Below are 17,600 nucleotides of genomic sequence, written 5' to 3'. Positions count from 1 at the left end.
CACTTAGTCTTTCGGTGCCGTCGCGTGTATTAAACGCTCTTGGGTGTTGTCACTATTAAAAAAACTACCATTCCGACATTTCAGCCTTCTATCTAAGTTCTTGGCGTCAGGAACGGGTCTGCAAACAGCTACTGGAAGAGGATCTCAGCAAAATGGCAAATAATTCCAGTCGTATGATTCTGAAAGAATGACGCGATACAATTACCGTGAATTTTTGTAAGTGTTGACAACAATACGCAATTGTTAAAGTACTTAAGCTTTCAGACTCGTGCAGCGACACCCTTTAATCCTAAATTGTGTCGATGTTTTGTCACTTGACCATGTGTCCCTTCCAATCGATAAATGAAAGCTTCCAGTTTCGTGCCAAGATCACCTTAGTGGTTATACTTGGCTGACGTTGTTGACGCCTTTAGGTCCTCTCTAGTGTCGATATATTAGTCAGGTTGATGGTATTTCCAGTTCGACAGAAAATGTCACAACACACATGAGAGTGAGTATACAGGAAGTAATCATGAGACTGCAGCACGCTTATCAATAGGTCATGCACGTCATAGACCCATAGATATCATCATTTGTTGGCACTCGAGTGTTATCCGACAAGTGCGAGAGTTTATAAGCCGACAACGAGTACCGTTAAAGCAACAGATACCAACATGGTGGCACCTATGACATTATGCTTAGAGCTGCTGGTAATTGCGTGCCTACTGGCGACAGCACCTGGTAGAGAGGTCAACCAGTTCCCAGAGGGATTCCTGCTGGGAGCCGCCACTGCCTCCTACCAGATAGAGGGCGGCTGGAACGAAGATGGTAAGCGACACAATTTCTATTTTATCTGGCGACTTTAATGAATTTCAGGACGTTTAGGAAGATAATGATCATGGAAAGACAGTACAACAGAGACACTTCGTGTTCACTTCCATCATCACCATCACCACCACCATAATGTACATGGTTATCTGTACGCCGTTGGCGTACAAAAGTGAATAAAAAATTTTCGACGTACTTCAGAGAGTTACAAACGCTTCGTTGAACACTATCTTAAAATCTTAGGAGCTTTCAGTTAAAAATAGTGAATTAAGCTTCTGTAATCCCACTCTCTTTAACGAGTAAAGTCTTGAAGTCCTAACAACCTTAGATTAAAACGGAAAGATAAGGTTCTCAGTTTAGGTGTAAAACCCAAAATCCAAATCCAAGCTTCACTCAAGAACAAAAGCACTTCCAACTTCTTACGGTGTGCTTCACTGAAGAAGAACTAAGAGCCAACAGTAATGAAAAATATAAGTGCGGGAATCATAGAAACTTCCAGTCTCACTAAATGTTGCAGCTAGAAGAATAACGATACAATTACACGAAGTCTCAACGAGCACATCGCTGATCACTTTGAGTCCTTGCTGAGGAGACAGCTTTCTATCCAGAAGACGATAGCCAAGTCGGACGTGGCATAGTGGAGAGCTTCAGTTTGCTAGGCGCGACCGAACAACTCTCCCGGGTTTATGCGTCGTTCTATCCGACTCGCTGACGGATATGTGCTGGTCGGTTTTTGGCACGTAATACGGCGGATGCATGAATATGTGTTGATTGCCAGCGACATCTACTGTCGGCGTGTACGCCGCCTGTTAACTTCACAGGCCTGCTATTGACGCAATCTGTTGGTCTGGTCGTGGAGTTCCGAAATTGTTGAGGTTCCATGTCGTATGCACTGTTACGATGCTGAGCTCTCTACAACCAGAACGATGAAAACATTGCGCATGGGGTGCAATCAGAGCTTGATGTCTAGGACACCATGGCATTTGACATCTAATGCTGGTACAAGTGTCCTGTAGACCTCCTTATGTTGGTTCAAAATTGTTCAAAATGGTTCAAATGGCCTTGAGCACTATGGGACTTAACATCTGAGGTCATCAGTCCCCTAGAACGTAGAACTACTGAAACCTAACTAACGTAAGGACATCACACACACCCATGCCTGAGGCAGGATTCGAACCTGCGACAGTGGCAGCAGCACGGTTCCGGACTGAAGCGCCTAGAACCGCTCGGCCACCGAGGCCGGCGTCTTATATTGGTGCTTGTAGCTAGACGAATATATGTTTGTCAACATAATCCATCTTAATTTAATTCGCTCTACAGCTACATCATTAACTCTTACACACTCTGCTGGCCGCTTAACGGTAGGTGTATTGTGCTACTGGTCGTCATTCCCTTTCCTGTTCCACTCGCAAATGAATCGAGATGGAAAAAGACTGTCTGCTCCAGATCAGGCCGTCATTTCTCTCGTCTTCGACGGTTTTGCTCGAGATGGTTTTAGGTGGCAATATGATTCCCTTCAAAGTTCATTGAGCATTTCCGTAATACTTGCGTGCTGATCGAACCTAGGGTAAAAAATGTAGCAGCCCGCCTCTGAATTGTTTCAATGTCTTCTTCTAATGAGGGTTAGTAGCTGTTCCAGACACTCGAAAAACGTTGAAGAAAGGGACGCATAGGTGTACTGCACGCGGGTACGGTTGTAGATGAGCCATACTTTCCTAGAGTTCAGCAACTAAACTGAAGACCATTCGTTTATCCTGAAAGTGATGTCACGTAGTCGTTGAATTTCATGTCGCTCTTCATCATTCCACACTGAAGAGCCAAAGAATCTGGTACACCTGTCTAATAACGAGTAGGCCCCCCTGGAGCACGCATAAATGCCGCAACACGACGTGCCATGGAATCGACTACTGTCTGAAGTAGTGCTGGAGGGAATTTACGCCATGAATCCTACAGCGCTGTCCATAAATCAGTAAGAGGCATCCCAGATATCCTCCATAATGTTCGTGTCTAGGGAGTTTGGTGGCCAGCGGAAGGGGTTAAACTCATAAGAAGAGTGCTCCTGGAGCCACTCTGTAGCAATTCTGAGCGTGTGGGGTGTCACATTGTTCTGCTGAAATGGCCCACGTCGTCGGAATGCACAATGTACACGAATGGAAGCAGGTGATCAGACAGGATGCTTACGTAAGCGTTACCTGTCACAGTAGTATCTAGACGTATCACGGGCCCCATATTACTCAAATTACGTACGCCAGAACCTCCATCGTCTTGAACAGTCTCCTGCTGACATGCAGGGTCAATTGAATTATGAGACTCGTCCTACCAGGCAACAAATATCCAGTCATCAACAGTCCACTGTTGTTGTTGACAGGTACATGCGAGGCGTAAAGCTTTGTGTCGTGCAATCATCATACGAGTGGGCTGTCGGTTCGTTGGTCCCGTTCTTGCTGAATCTTTTTCAGGCCATAGTGATGTCGGAAATTTGATGTTTTACCGGATTCCTTATATTCATGGTACATTCGTGAAATGGTCGTACGGGAAAATCCCCACTTCATCGTTACCTAGGGGATGCTGTGGCCCAACGCTGTGCGCCGATTATAACACCACGTTCAGACTCACATAATTCTTGATAACCTGCCATTATAGCAGCAGTAACCGATCTAACAACTGCGTCAGACACTTATTTTCTTATATAGGCGTTGTCGACCCCAGAGCCGTATTCAGCCTATTTACGTATTTCTGTATTTGAATACACATGCCTCTACCAGTTTCTTTGGGCCTTCAGTGCACACAGATATTTGATCAACGTGGCTGTGTCAAGCTACAAGCACATACTGCTTTGTATTCGAACATTACGGGACTGCTTTTGCTACTCATCTGTGTAAATTAAATTTTTCCACATTTGGATCAAGCTGCCATTCATCATATCAAATAGAAATTCTGTCCAAAGTGATCCTCTGTCCTCGTTGTGTCACCTTCCCGTACACAACGGCGCTATCAGCAAATTGACTGCTGCTCGCCCTATCCATGAGATCGTTTATTTATATACAGAAAAAGAGCGACCTTATCACGTCCCTGTGCGCTCAAGACGGTACGTTTGCGTCTGATAAACACGCGCGTCTCTGATAAATACAGGCACAACGTAGTGAGTCCATTGAGATGATTCTAATTTATTGTCCCATCTCAGTTGGATATTTTTAATTATATTACATGTTTTGAAGACTATGGATCACCTTCAGATCTACGTAACTGCGTCAGCAGACCGTCCTGGCTGCACAGAAGCACATACCAGAGTAGATGCATACTTAGATCTGAATAGGATCCAAAGATATCAAAGCACGTAATCTAATTAATAACGTGCAACTGAGACGGGGCAATGAATGAGAATTATCTTAAATTCCTTTCTGTAACTCTCAAGACGATTATGTGGACTATAGTACTGGGTTATGTTGCTCAAAATCGTTTCGAATCATTCATGTATCTGACATTCTTCAGCGTCTGAAGAGTGGCACTGTTTTCTGAAATCTAAGAATGTCCGATTTCTCCTTTTGCCCTTCGTCCGTGGTTTTCAGGATATCGTGCGAGAAAAGAGCAAGCGGAATTCCGGACGAGCGATAGTTTTTAAATCCAAGCTGTTTTTTGGACAAAAGCATATTCTGTATTATTAAACGAACGAAGAAGTTCACTGCGTCATTTACCAACCGTTGGCCTAAACACACGTTCCACCCACCATTTCATTTTCATTAAAGTGAATTTTTGTCTTCCACACCTGCTTTTTATCTGATACATTTGTATCTTCACCCGTCTTTTCATTTTATTATGAACTTCGGTTAATAAATTTTAGGATAGCGATAAACACCTGCTTACACCTAAAACACCTGCTATTGACTGTAACCAGTATCACATATTTCGTTGCTGTTTCTTAATCTTTCATACTTACTAATTGCCCAGAATTTTTCGAGTCATTATGAGTGGGGCCTACCAAATACTCATTCCTTTTAAATATGAAAAAAATATTTTACGTAATGGCACACGCATACACAGGGTGGTTGTTTTGGGAATGGGGAAAGGGAGAGGAAGAGAGTGACGAATTGACGTTATTACACCTACATCAGCATGAACATGACTACTGTGACATTCGTATTTATCTGCTTGGCAGCGGAGTCACCGAACCACTTTCAATTTCTCTACCGTTCCCTCTCGAACAGCACCTGTGAAAAGCAAACATTTATATCCTTCCTTGTGAACTCTACATATCTTCTACTTTCCTGTGAAAGGGGGAGTTGGTGAGTCCAGTTTCATGAATAGATCTCGTCCGAACATCAATGTTTTTGTTTTAATTATTGTCGCACTAAATCATATATCGTATTCGTAACACTCTTTTCCCTTTCTCGCGACAATACAAAACAAGCCGGCCTCACTTGATCTTTCTCGATTGCCTTCGTCAGCCCTATCCGGTAAGGATCCCACAACGCGCAGCAATACTCCACAAGAGGAAGGACAAGCGTAATGTAAGCAGTCTCATTAGTAGAATTGTTACATCTTGTATGTTTTCTGTCAATAATATTCAGTCTTTCGTTCGCCTTCTCCACAATATTTCCTATGTGACCGCCCTAACCACTTCTGTTCGTAATTATAACGGCAATCTATTCAGTTAAATTAGAGACCTTTATATTAGTGCGATATAACTTGTAACCAAAATTTTGTGGATTTCTTCTAGTAATCACGCTTGTCATTGTTTAGAGTCAATTGCTAGTTTTCACGTCATGAAGATGTCCGAGTTATTTTGCAACGTGTTTCGTGATTCCGGTAGTAAGAATTCATTGACGGAGAAATATCGGAACACCAAGGAGTTTGGCGACACGAAAAAAGTTGATAGGCGTGTTTCTTCATCTGAAAGGCAACTCTATTCATTATTCGCGCCAGGCACACAAGAGTGAAGCTGGAAGCACTACTACGAGGATGGAAATCTGGTTTGCTTTAAATATACGATGTAACGGTCGCGAGCTCTAACTACCTTAGAAACTGGAGATGGTGAACTGATATCAGTCGACAGTGTCTTTAAGGCTACAAAGACATCATTATCAACACCTCTTTGAGCTTGAGTGGTATTGGGTAACAGGGCAACAAAAAGCTGGATGTTCCTTCCGCGATATTGCAGAAAGACTCGGCAGTAATGTAGCCACAGTATGTGTATGATTGCTAGCAGCGGTGGTCACGAGAATCTACTGTAGCAAGAAGATTGGTCTTTGGACACCACGTGACAATACAGAGAGGTGAGGCCACTGTATTTGGCGTATGGCTCTGGCTCATTGTACTGCATCGGCAGCAGCAATTTGAGTAGTAGCAACCTCTATACAGATCGGTTACTTCAAGGATAATTGCGACTTACGTCCTGTACCATGCATTCCACTGACCCCAAACCACTGCGATTTGCGACATCCTTGGTGTCAAGCAAGAGCTGACTAGAGGGCAAGGTACAGGTCGTGTTTCTGATGAAAGCTGGTTCTACCATGGTGCCAGTGATGGCAGTGTGTTGGTTAGTAGAAGGCCAATTGAGGGTATACAGCCAACCTGCCTGCGTGCTTGATGTACTGAACCTGCGCGTAGAGTTATGGCCTGGGGTGGGATTTCGTATGACAACAGGAGCACTCTCATGGTTATCCCACACACTCTGGCTGCAAATTTGTACTTAATTCTGGCGATTCGACCTGTTATGCTGCCATTCATGATCAGCATACCAGGATGTCTTTTTCCAACAGGATAATGGTCGCCCACATACCGCTATGAGCACCCAACATGCTCTACAGTCGACCTATTGAATTGGACTCTCCAATCGAGCACATATGAAACATCATTGGAGGACATCTATAGCGTCATCCAGAACCAACATTAACCGTAACTATATTGATCAACCGAGTGCAACAAGAGTTTCACATTTGCCGTTGCTAATGTAGACCTTAATTGAACTTGTGGCCTTAAATATGTTACCTAGATAGATGTACCGGGTGATCAAAAGGTCAGTATAAATTTGAAAACTTAATAAACCACGGAATAATGTAGATAGAGAGGTAAAAATTGAGACACATGCTTGGATTGACATGGGGTTTTATTATAACAAAAAAAATATCGCTAGACGCGTGAAAGATCTCTTGCGCGCGTCGTTTGGTGATGATCGTGTGCTCAGCCGCCACTTTCGTCATGCTTGGCCTTCCAGGTCCCCAGACTTCAGTCCGTGCGATGATTGGCTTTGGGGTTACCTGAAGTTGCAAGTGTATCGTGACCGACCGACATCTCTAGGGATGCTGAAAGACAACATCCGACGCTAATGCCTCACCATAACTCCGGACATGCTTTAAAGTGCTGTTCACAACATTATTCCTCGACTACAGCTATTGTTGAGGAATGATGGTGGACATATTGAGCATTTTCTGTAAAGAACACCATCTTTGCTTTCTCTTACTTTGTTATGCTAATTATTGCTATTCTGATCAGATGAAGCGCCATCTGTCGGACATTTTTTGAACTTTTGTATTTTTTTTCTTTGGTTCTAATAAAACCCCATGTCATTCCAAGCATGTGTGTCAATTTGTACCTCTCTGTCTACATTATTCCGTGATTTATTCAGTTTTCAAATTTATACTGACTTTTCATCACCCGGTTTTTTCCGGAATTTAATTACTCTGCACTAATTATTTATTGAATTCTTTTTCTATCGAGGTATTGTTTTATGGCTCAGCGGCATAGTACATATCTTTCAGCTGGCAGTCATTTTGGCGACTTACCTGTCCGTAAGCTAACAACACTGTTCTTCAGTCATCCATCCAAGTATCAAGCACGCCTGGGGTTGCTTCACTTCTGTGAACCACTGAACAAGAGCGTTGAGGATGTTCTGATGACTTTGCTGAACTGCAACATATCTGTAAACAATCTGGAAGAGATCCCTGGATTGTCTTCTAACTCGTTTGTAAAGATTAGGAACAGAAGAGGTCACATTCTTGGGGAACGACACATATTACATATGTTTCGGTACACGCTTTTCTGTCAGTTACAATGAACTGTGATCTTTCACAAGATATCATGAACTTAATCGCATAACTACTACGATAGTCCATAGGAACTACGTGGTATTCTGGTATTATGTGGTACAGCGAGGGCTCGCTGTAATCCGCAACGGCCAATGGCAGGCACTCCAGAAGCCCACTCGTCCGTCTTAACATAGCAGATCAATATACAGTGAGACGAAGGAAGCAAAATAATGTCGGGCCTTGTTTTACTCGATATAGTGCAGCAACTGGAAGTGGTGTGGACTCAACAAGTCATTGGAAGTCGCCTGCAGAACTATTCAGCCATACTGCCTCTACAGTCGTCTATAATTACGAAATAGTTGCCAGTGCAGGATTTTGTGAACCAACTGACCTCTTGCTTTTATGTTTCACAAATGTATTTTTTAATTTTTTTTATTTTAAAAATGGCCCTGAGCACAATGGGACTTAACATCTTACGTCATCATTCCCATAGAACTTAGAACTGCTTAAACCTAACTAAACTAAGGACAGCACACAACACCCAGCCATCACGAGGCAGAGAAAATCCCTAACCCTGCCGGGAATCGAACCCGGGAACCCGGGCGTGGGAAGCGAGAACGTTACCGCACGACCACGAGATGCGGGCTTCACAAATGTTTGATGGTTAGTCAAAAAATTCGTTCAAAAGGTTCTCCAAACTGGTCGCGAATTTTACGGCCTTGTGACGTAGCACATCGTCAGCCATAAAAATTCCGTCGTTGTTTGGAAGTCCATGAATGGCGGCAAATGGTTTCCAAGTAACCGAGCATAACCATTAACAGTCAATGATCGGTTCAGTTGGAACAGAGGAACCAGTCCATTCCATGTAAACACAGCCACATCATTATGGAACCACCAATACTTGCACAAATCCTTGTTGACAACTTTGGTCTATTGCTTCATAAGGACTGGGCCAAACTACCATTCGCTCTTCTCTTTATACTTTTTTTGGAGTCGTCAGTCTTCTAACTGGTTTGATGTGTCACACCTCAATGCCTCTCCAGAGCCAACGTCTTCATCTCAAAACAGCACTTGTAACCAACGCCCTACATTACTTGATGGATGTATTCCAATCTCTGCTACCCCTATAATTTTACCTTCTACAGCTCCTTCTAATGACATGGAAGGCACTCCCAAATGTCTTAACAGATGTCGTATTATCTTGTACTTTCTCCTTATCAGCGTTTTACACATCTTCCTTTTCATTTCAGATTCTACGCAGAATATCCTCATTCCTTACCTTATCAGTCCACCTAATTTTCAACATTCGTCTGTTGGAGCGCATCTTAAACGATTCGATTCTCTTCTGTTCCGGTTTGCCCACAGTCAATGCATCGCTACCATACAATGCTGTACTCCAGACTTAAATCCTAGAATTTCCTTCCTCAAATTACCTCCTATTTTTGATACTAATAGACGTCTCCTTTCCAGAAATGCTCTTTTTGCTAATGCTAGTCTGCTTTTGATGTCTGCTTTTGATGACCTCGTTACTCCGTCCGTCACTGGTTACATTGCTGCCTAGATAGTAGAATTCCTTCAATTCTTCTACTTCTCCACAATTAATCCTAATGTTAAGTTTCTTGCTGTGTTCATTTTTGCTGCTTCTCATTACTTTAGTCCATCTTCGATTTACTCTCAGTCCATATGTTGTACTCATTAGACTGTTCATTTCATTCAGCAGATAATGTAATTCTTCTTCACTTTCACTGTGGATAGCGTTATCATCAGCGAATTGTATCATTGATGCCCTTTCACTTTGACTTTTATTCCCACTCTTGAACCTTTCTTTTATTTCCGTCATTGCTTCTTCGATGTATAGATTGAACAGTAGAAGCGAAAGAGTACATTCCTATTTTACACCCTTTTTAATCCGATTACTTCATTCTTGGCCACCCACTCTTATTATTCCCTCTCAGTTACAGTACATATTGTGTATTAACTGTCTCTCCCAGCAGATTTCCACTATTTCTCTCACAATTTCGAAAATATTTCACCATTTTACATTGTCGAACAATTTTTCCAGGAGGAAAAATCCTCTGAACGTGTCTTTATTTTTCTTTAGTCTTGCTTCCATTATCAACCGCAGTGTCAGAATTGCCTCTCTGCTTCCTTTACCATTTTTGAAGCCAAACTCATAGTCATATAACACATCTTCAGTTTTGTTTTCCGTTCTTCTACATATTATTCCTGTCAGAAACCTGGTTGCATGAGCTGTTAAGCCAATTGTGCCGTAATTATCACACTTGTCAGCTCTTCCAGTCTTCACAATTGTATGGATGATATTGTTCCTAAAGTTAGATGGTATGCAGCTAGATGCATACATTCTACACACCAACGTTTTGTTGCCACTTCGCCTAATGATATTAGAAATTCTGATTGAATGTTATTAATCTTTTCTGCGTTATTTGATGATAAGTCCTCAAAGCTCTTTTAAATGCTAATACTCGATCTCCTGTTTCATCTAAATCGAGTCCAGTTTGTTCTTTTACCACATCAGACAAATCTTCCCCACTCATAGAGGCCTTCAATGCACTCTTTCAACCTTTGCACTCTCTCTTCTGCATTTCACAGTGGAGTTCCCGTTGCACTCTTAATCTTACCACCCTTGTTTTTAATCTCATCAAAAGTTATTTTGACTTTCCTGTATGCTGAGTCAATCCTTCCATCATTTCCTCTTCCATTTCTTCACATTTTTCATACAGCCACTTTATCGTATCTTCCATGCACTTCCTATTTGCCTTATTAGTGAGTGACTTTTACTTCTGTATTCCTGAATTTTCCTAAACATGTTATTACTTCCTTCTTTCCTCGATCAGATGGAGTATTTCTTCTGTTACCCATGGTTTCTACGCAGTTACCTGCTTTGTACCTATGTTTTTCTTTCCAACTTCTGTGACTGTCCGTTATGGAGATGTCCACTCCTCTTCAACTGTACCACCTACTGAGCTATTGTTTATTGCTATACCTATAGCCTTAGATAACTTCAAGTGTATCTCGTCTTTCCTTAATGCTTCCGTATCTCACTTCTTTGCATATTGATTCTTCCTGACTAATCTCTTAAACCTCAGCCTCCTTTTCATCACTATATGTGCTCCTGGGTCCACCTTAATATCCAATATCTGATATTTGAATCTGTGTCTGACCGCGATGCAATCTAACTTAAATCTTCCCATACCACATGGCGTTTCCGAAATACAACTCCTCCTCTTTTGTTTCTCAAACAGAGAGTTCGGTGTTACTAGCTCAAATTTATTAACAACTCAGTTATTATTTCTCCTCTCTCCTTCCTTGTCCCAGACCCATATTCTCCCGTAACCATTTCTTGTAATCCTTCCCTTACAACTGCATTCTAGTCCCTCCTGACTATTAGATTTTCATCTCCCTTCACGTACTGCATTACCCTTTCAATATCCTCATGTACTTTCTCTATCTTTTCTTCTTCTTTAGCTTGCGACGTCGGCATGTACATCTGAACTATTGTTGTCGGTGTTGGTTTTCTGTAGATTCTACTGAGAACAACGCTATCCCTGAATTGCTTATAATAACTCACTTTTTGCCCTGCCTTCCTATTCATAGCTCCAGTTATACCATTTTCTGCTGCTGCCATATTACCCTATACTCATCTGACCAGAAATGCTTGTCTTCTTTCCATTCCACTTCACTGACCCCTACTATGTTTATACTAAGCGTTTGCATTTACCGGTTCAGATTTTCTAGCTTCCCTACCACGTTCAAACTTCTGACATTCCACGCCCCGACTCGTAGAACGTTATCCTTTCGTTGGTTAGTCAACCTTTTTCTCATGGTCATTTCCTCCTTGGCAGTCCCCTCTCGGAGATCCGTACGTGGAATATTCCGGAATCTTTTGCCAATGGGAAGATCATTATGACACCTTTTCCATTACAGGCCACATGACCTGTGGATATGCGTTATGTGTCTCTGATACACTAGTTTCCGTTGTCTTCTGTATGCTTCTGCCGTTGATTGTTATTGATTCTTCCTCCTTTAGAGATAGTTTCCCACCCGAAGGATAGGAGAGTTCCCTGATCCTCTGTCCACTCCTCCGTCCTATTAGACGAGGCCATTGGCAGAACGATGGTTCTTATGCCGGAAGTCTTTGGCCGCCAATGCTGATTAATGAATCGAAACTCAAGTTGTGGCGGGTTCCGAACCCCCATCAGAGGAAGTTATGCTTACTACCTGCAGAAGCTACCCCCCCCCCCCCCCACCTTTTTTTAATCTCATTTTGCTCGTTTTTGTTAAGCTGCCCTCCCCCCTTTTTTTAAATCTCATTTTGCACGTTTTTGTTCGTTCTACTTGTTCGGGGTGGACGTCCCATGACGCTTGCTCAAGTTTATCGTTGATCCATTAACTCAGTTTTCTATTACAAAGGGCAGCTAACACTCAAACCGAACACGCTGAGCTACCGTGCCGGCAAACCCCTAGAGCCGACGTATCATATTATCTGATGTTACTAACTGAAATCTTGGCTCATTTGACCTCGCTACGGTTTTCCAGTCATCAATTTCCTACCCATATTGTCAAGAACCCCTGGGAGAGACACTGCAGGCGATGAGATGCTGCTAGCAAAGGGACTCAATCCTGTCTACTGCTACCATAGACCATTAACGCCAAATTTCGCCGCTCTTTCCTAACGGATGCGTTCGTCGTACGTGCTACATTCATTTCTGCTGTTACTTCATCCAATGTTCCTTGTCTGTTAGCACTGACAACTATATGCAAACGTCGCCGCTCTTGTTTGTCAAGTGTAGGCCGTCGGCCACTGCATGTACGTGGTGAGAAGTAATGCTAGAAACTTGCAAGCTCGACACACTGTTGACACTGTGGATCTCGGAATGCGGAATTCAATAACTATTTCAGAAACAGAGTGCCCCACCCGTCTAGCTCCAACTAACATCCCGCGTGCACCCACAGTCGTGTAGAGAACCTATCCTATGAGTTTGTCACCGCTATGTAGTGTCGTGCATGCCAGAGCTCTGGGCAGTTCGTGACCACATCTGAAGGAGTCAATGTCGTAGTGTAGGACTAATGATCTGTTGAAGTTACTGACGAAAAATATTTTCGTTAAGGTTGCATTTTGTACAGCAAGAGAACAGTTGTTGATATGTGGATCAAGTGATGCTTTGATAGTCAATGATAATTGTTCACGAAGCAGTACTCCTACGGCAAAGAAGCGTGTCAAAGTTCAGTAAATCTTTAATTCAATTATGTAATAAAGTCATCGGTCGGAGGAAGGCAATGGAAAACCACTTCCGCTTGGACCTTGCCTAATCGGCGGTGCGGGTCTCCTGCATCGGCCCCCTACGCTTCTCGAAGTATGGGACCTCAGCATCATCTCAATAAAATCACACAGTATTTTGCGTGTTATAGTATTATGAGCGTTGTCCCAGAGCCATCAAAGAACCCACAATTATGGCCTCACTAAAGTAGTTTCTTATTGCTAAAATTTATGGTGAAACCTTCACCTGTCATTTCTTTTGCACAGTTCGCTACTAGTTTCAGTACAAAGCAAATGACAGCTGAAGGAATCACAATTAACTTTAAGAATTATTTCGCGGCTGAATATCCCCACCTGGAAAACATACGTAAAAGTATCTTCGTCTGGTCACAGCACAGTAGAGTCTTATCTTCAGTAAAATTGAATCAAGACACGGTCTAAGGTTTGTCTTTCTGCTAGAAATTTGTTATCTTGAATTACTTCGAAGAGATGAGTTTTATAAAATTGTAGTGCGTGCTATGGTATGTTGATTGCAGAGCAGTAAAAATTTGTCTTTTGAGTCATACTATCTATTAAAATGCGTGTACAAGAATGGAAGTGAATGGAAACATTTTTACTTTGTGTGTGGATATAACCATTAGGGTGGTATGACAAGTAAATAACTAGACAGTTTCATAGACAAACACTTTTGCAAAAATTATTGGTGATACTCGGAGTCAGCTAGCTTCGAAAGGTTACTAGAACTTCTTGGCTCCAAAATAAATTGGTGGACGTTGCTTATTTACCTACTACCAACCAGTCGCATTTTTCACTTCTTGTACGTGACAAATCGTTTATTATGTATTCCATCTCTTGTATATCCTTCCTAAATTTCGTCTTCCAATGCATATGCAATATAACTGAGAGCCACTCAGTTTACATTTTCTTTCCAGAGCTTTTAGTTTAGGTTATACAGGGTGAGTCACCTAACGTTACCGCTGGATATATTTCGTAAACCACATCAAATACTGACGAAACGATTCCACAGACCGAACGTGAGGAGAGGTGCTAGTGTAATTGGTTAATACAAACCATAAAAAATGGACGGAAGTATGTTTTTTAACAAAAACTTACTTTTTTTAAATGGAACCCCGTTAGTTTTGTTAGCACATTTGAACATATAAGCAAATACGTAATCAGTGCAGTTTCTTGCATTGTAAAATGTTGATTACATCCGGAGATATTGTAACCTAAAGTTGATGCTTGAGTACCACTCCTCCGCTGTTCGATCGTGTGTATCGGAGAGAACCGAATTACGTAGGGATCCAAAGAGAACGGTGATGGACCTTAGGTACAGAAGAGACTGGAACAGCACATTACGTCCACATGCTAACACCTTTTTATTGGTCTTTTTCACTGACGCCCTTGTACATTACCATGATGGGTGAGGTACACGTCCGCATCTCGTGGTCGTGTGGTAGCGTTCTCGCTTCCCACGAACGGATTCCCGGGTTCGATTTCCGGCGGGGTCAGGGATTTTCTCTGCCTCATGATGGCTGGGTGTTGTATGATGTCCTTAGGTTAGTTAGGTTTAAGTAGTTCTAAGTTCTAGGGGACTGATGACCATAGATGTTAAGTCCCATAGTGCTCATAGCCATTTGAACCATTTTTGAGGTACACGTACACACGTGGTTTCCGTTTTCAATTACTGTGTGGAATAGAGTGTGTCCCGACATGTCAGGCCAATAGATGTTCAATGTGGTGGCCATCATTAGCTGCACACAATTGCAATCTCTGGCGCAATGAATGTCGTAATGCCGCAGTACATGTGGTGTAATGTCGCCGCAGGCTGCCACAATACGTTGTTTCATATCCTCTGGGGTTGTAGGCACATCACGGTACACATTCTCCTTTAACGTACCCCACAGAAAGAAGTCCAGAGGTGTAAGATCAGGAAAACGGGCTGGCCAATTTGTGTGTCCTCCACGTCCTATGAAACGCCCGTCAAACATCCTGTCAAGCGTCAGCCTAGTGTTAATTGCGGAATGTGCAGGTGCACCATCATGCTGATACCACATACGTCGACGCGTTTCCAGTGGGACATTTTCGAGCAACGTTGGCAGATCATTCTGTAGAAACGCGATGTATGAAACTTCCCGGCAGATTAAAACTGTGTGCCCGACCGAGACTCGAACTCGGGTCCTTTGCCTTTCGCGGGCAAGTGCTCTACCATCTGAGCGACCGTAGCACGACTCACGCGCGGTACTCACAGCTTTACTTCTGCCAGTATCTCGTCTCCTATATTCCAAACTTTACAGAAGCTCTCCCGCGAAACTTGCAGAACTAGCACTCCTGAAAGAAAGAATATTGCGGAGACATGGTTTAGCCAGAGCCTGGGGGATATTTCCAGAATGAGATTTTCCCTCTGCAGTGGAGTGTGCGCTGATATCAAATTCCTGGCAGATTAAAACTGTGTGCCCGACCGAGACTCGAACTCGGGACCTTTACCTTTCGCGGAAAGTGCTCTACTATCTGAGCTACCGTAGCACGACTCACGCCCGGTACTCACAGCTTTACTTCTGCCAGTACCTCGTCTCCTACCTTCCAAACTTTACAGAAGCTCTCCTGCGAACCTTCCAGAACTAGCACTCCTGAAAGAAAGGATATTGCGGAGACATGGCTTAGCCACAGCCTGGGGGATGTGAGTACCGGACGTGAGTCGTGCTACGGTAGCTCAGATGGTACAGCACTTGACCGCGAAAGGCAAAGGTCCCGAGTTCGAGTCTCGATCGTGCACACAGTTTTAATCTGCCAGGAACTTTCATATCAGCGCACACTCCGTTGCAGAGTGAAAATCTCATTCTGGAAACATCCCCCAGGCTGTGGCTTAGCCATGTCTCTGCAATATCCTTTCTTTCAGGAGTGCTAGTTCTGCAAGTTTCGCGGGAGAGCTTCTGTAAAGTTTGGAAGGTAGGAGACGAGGTACCGGCAGAAGTAAAGCTGTGAGTACCGCGCGTGAGTCGTGTTACGGTAGCTCAGATAGTAGAGCACTTTCCGCGAAAGGTAAAGGTCCCGAGTGCGAGTCTCGGTCGGACACAGTTTCTAATCTGCCAGGAAGTTTCATATCAGCGCACACTCCGCTGCAGAGTGAAAATCTAATTCTGGAAACGCGATGTATGTTGCAGTGCTCTCCGATACACACGATGGAACAGCGGAGGAGTGGTACTCAAGCGTCAACGTTAGGTTACAATATCTCCGGATGTAATTAACATTTTACAATGCAACAAACGGCACTGATTACGTATTTGTTTATGTTTTCAGATGTGCTATTAAAACTAACGGGATTCCATTTTAAAAAAACGTAGGTTCGTGTTAGAAAATATACTTCCGTGCATTTTTTATGGTTTGTATTAACCAATTACACTAGCCCTTCTCCTCACGTTTGGTCAGTGGAATCGGTTCGTCAGTATTTGATGTGGTTTACGAAATATATCCAGCGGTAACGTTAGGTGACTAACCCTGTATATTCCTACACCTTTCCTTGCACCCTAATTTATTTTTCTATCTCGTATATCTTTGGATTATTCTTAGAAACCTCACTTTTTTTTTGGCGTCATGCTGTCACCCACATTTCACTTCCATGATTAAGGATTTGTATAACCTGAACTGGGAACTTGCTTGACTTCAATATCTGTAAATATTTTACTATCGTTCCACACATGAAAGTAAATTTATGTAATTTTTGGTCCCAATCACAGTCGTATTCATATGTGAACTTTCATTCTAGATATTTAAAAAGTTTAACTAGGTTCAGTATTATCCACGACTATTTTTAATCTTACTGATTGTACGTGTGACAGGCAACAAATTTCATTTTCTCTGGAGACATTTTAGGGTTTTCTCTGGGGTTATTTGCTGGCACACATTCACTGCAGTTTGAAGATCATCTTCATTCTCTGTAATCAGTTTTATATCGTTTACAAATAACATTACTTGACTGAGAAGTAGCAACTCTGGTCACGAAAGCTGAATACGGCCGAGAGAGCGGTGTGCTTATCACATGCCCCCTCCGTATCCGTATCCAGTGACGTCTGTGGGCTGAGGATGACACGGTGGTGGTCAGTATGGTTGGACCTTCAAAGCCTGATCGTACGGAGTTTAGTTTTAGTTTTTAGTTCCCTGTAGAACCATGTAAGTCACTCCCTGATGTCTTAACAGATTTCCTATCATTCTGTCCCTTCTTTTTAGCACTATTTCCACGTTTTCGTTTCCTCTCTGATTCTGCTCAGAGTTTCCTCATACCCATCTTATCATTCCACCTAATTTTCAACATTCGTCTGTACCGCAACGTCTTAGAAGCTTTGATTCTCTTCTCTTCTGGTTTTTCCACAGTCCATGTTTCTCTACCGTACAATGCTGTGCTCCAAGCGTACATTATAAAAATTCTTCCTCACGTTAAGACCTATGTTTGATACTAGTAGACTTCTTTTGACAAGGAATGCCCTTCTTGC

The 17,600-nt window shown here is 42.7% G+C and overlaps 1 protein-coding gene across 1 annotated transcript in view; it reads left to right on the top strand.

The window, feature by feature from the left end:
• Positions 1-641: 641 nt before the first annotated feature.
• Positions 642-17,600, top strand: part of LOC126281475 (myrosinase 1-like) — a 68,564-nt gene continuing 51,605 nt past the window's right edge. Inside the window, exon 1 of the mRNA XM_049980471.1 lies at positions 642-807. Within this exon, the coding sequence (XP_049836428.1) occupies positions 654-807 (154 nt within the window). The 5' untranslated portion in view covers positions 642-653. The remainder of the gene's footprint in view (positions 808-17,600) is intronic.

This window comes from Schistocerca gregaria, chromosome 7 (genome assembly GCF_023897955.1).
Source record: "Schistocerca gregaria isolate iqSchGreg1 chromosome 7, iqSchGreg1.2, whole genome shotgun sequence".
Lineage (NCBI taxonomy): Eukaryota > Metazoa > Arthropoda > Insecta > Orthoptera > Acrididae > Schistocerca > Schistocerca gregaria.
This window is presented reverse-complemented; position numbering and strand designations above follow the sequence as displayed.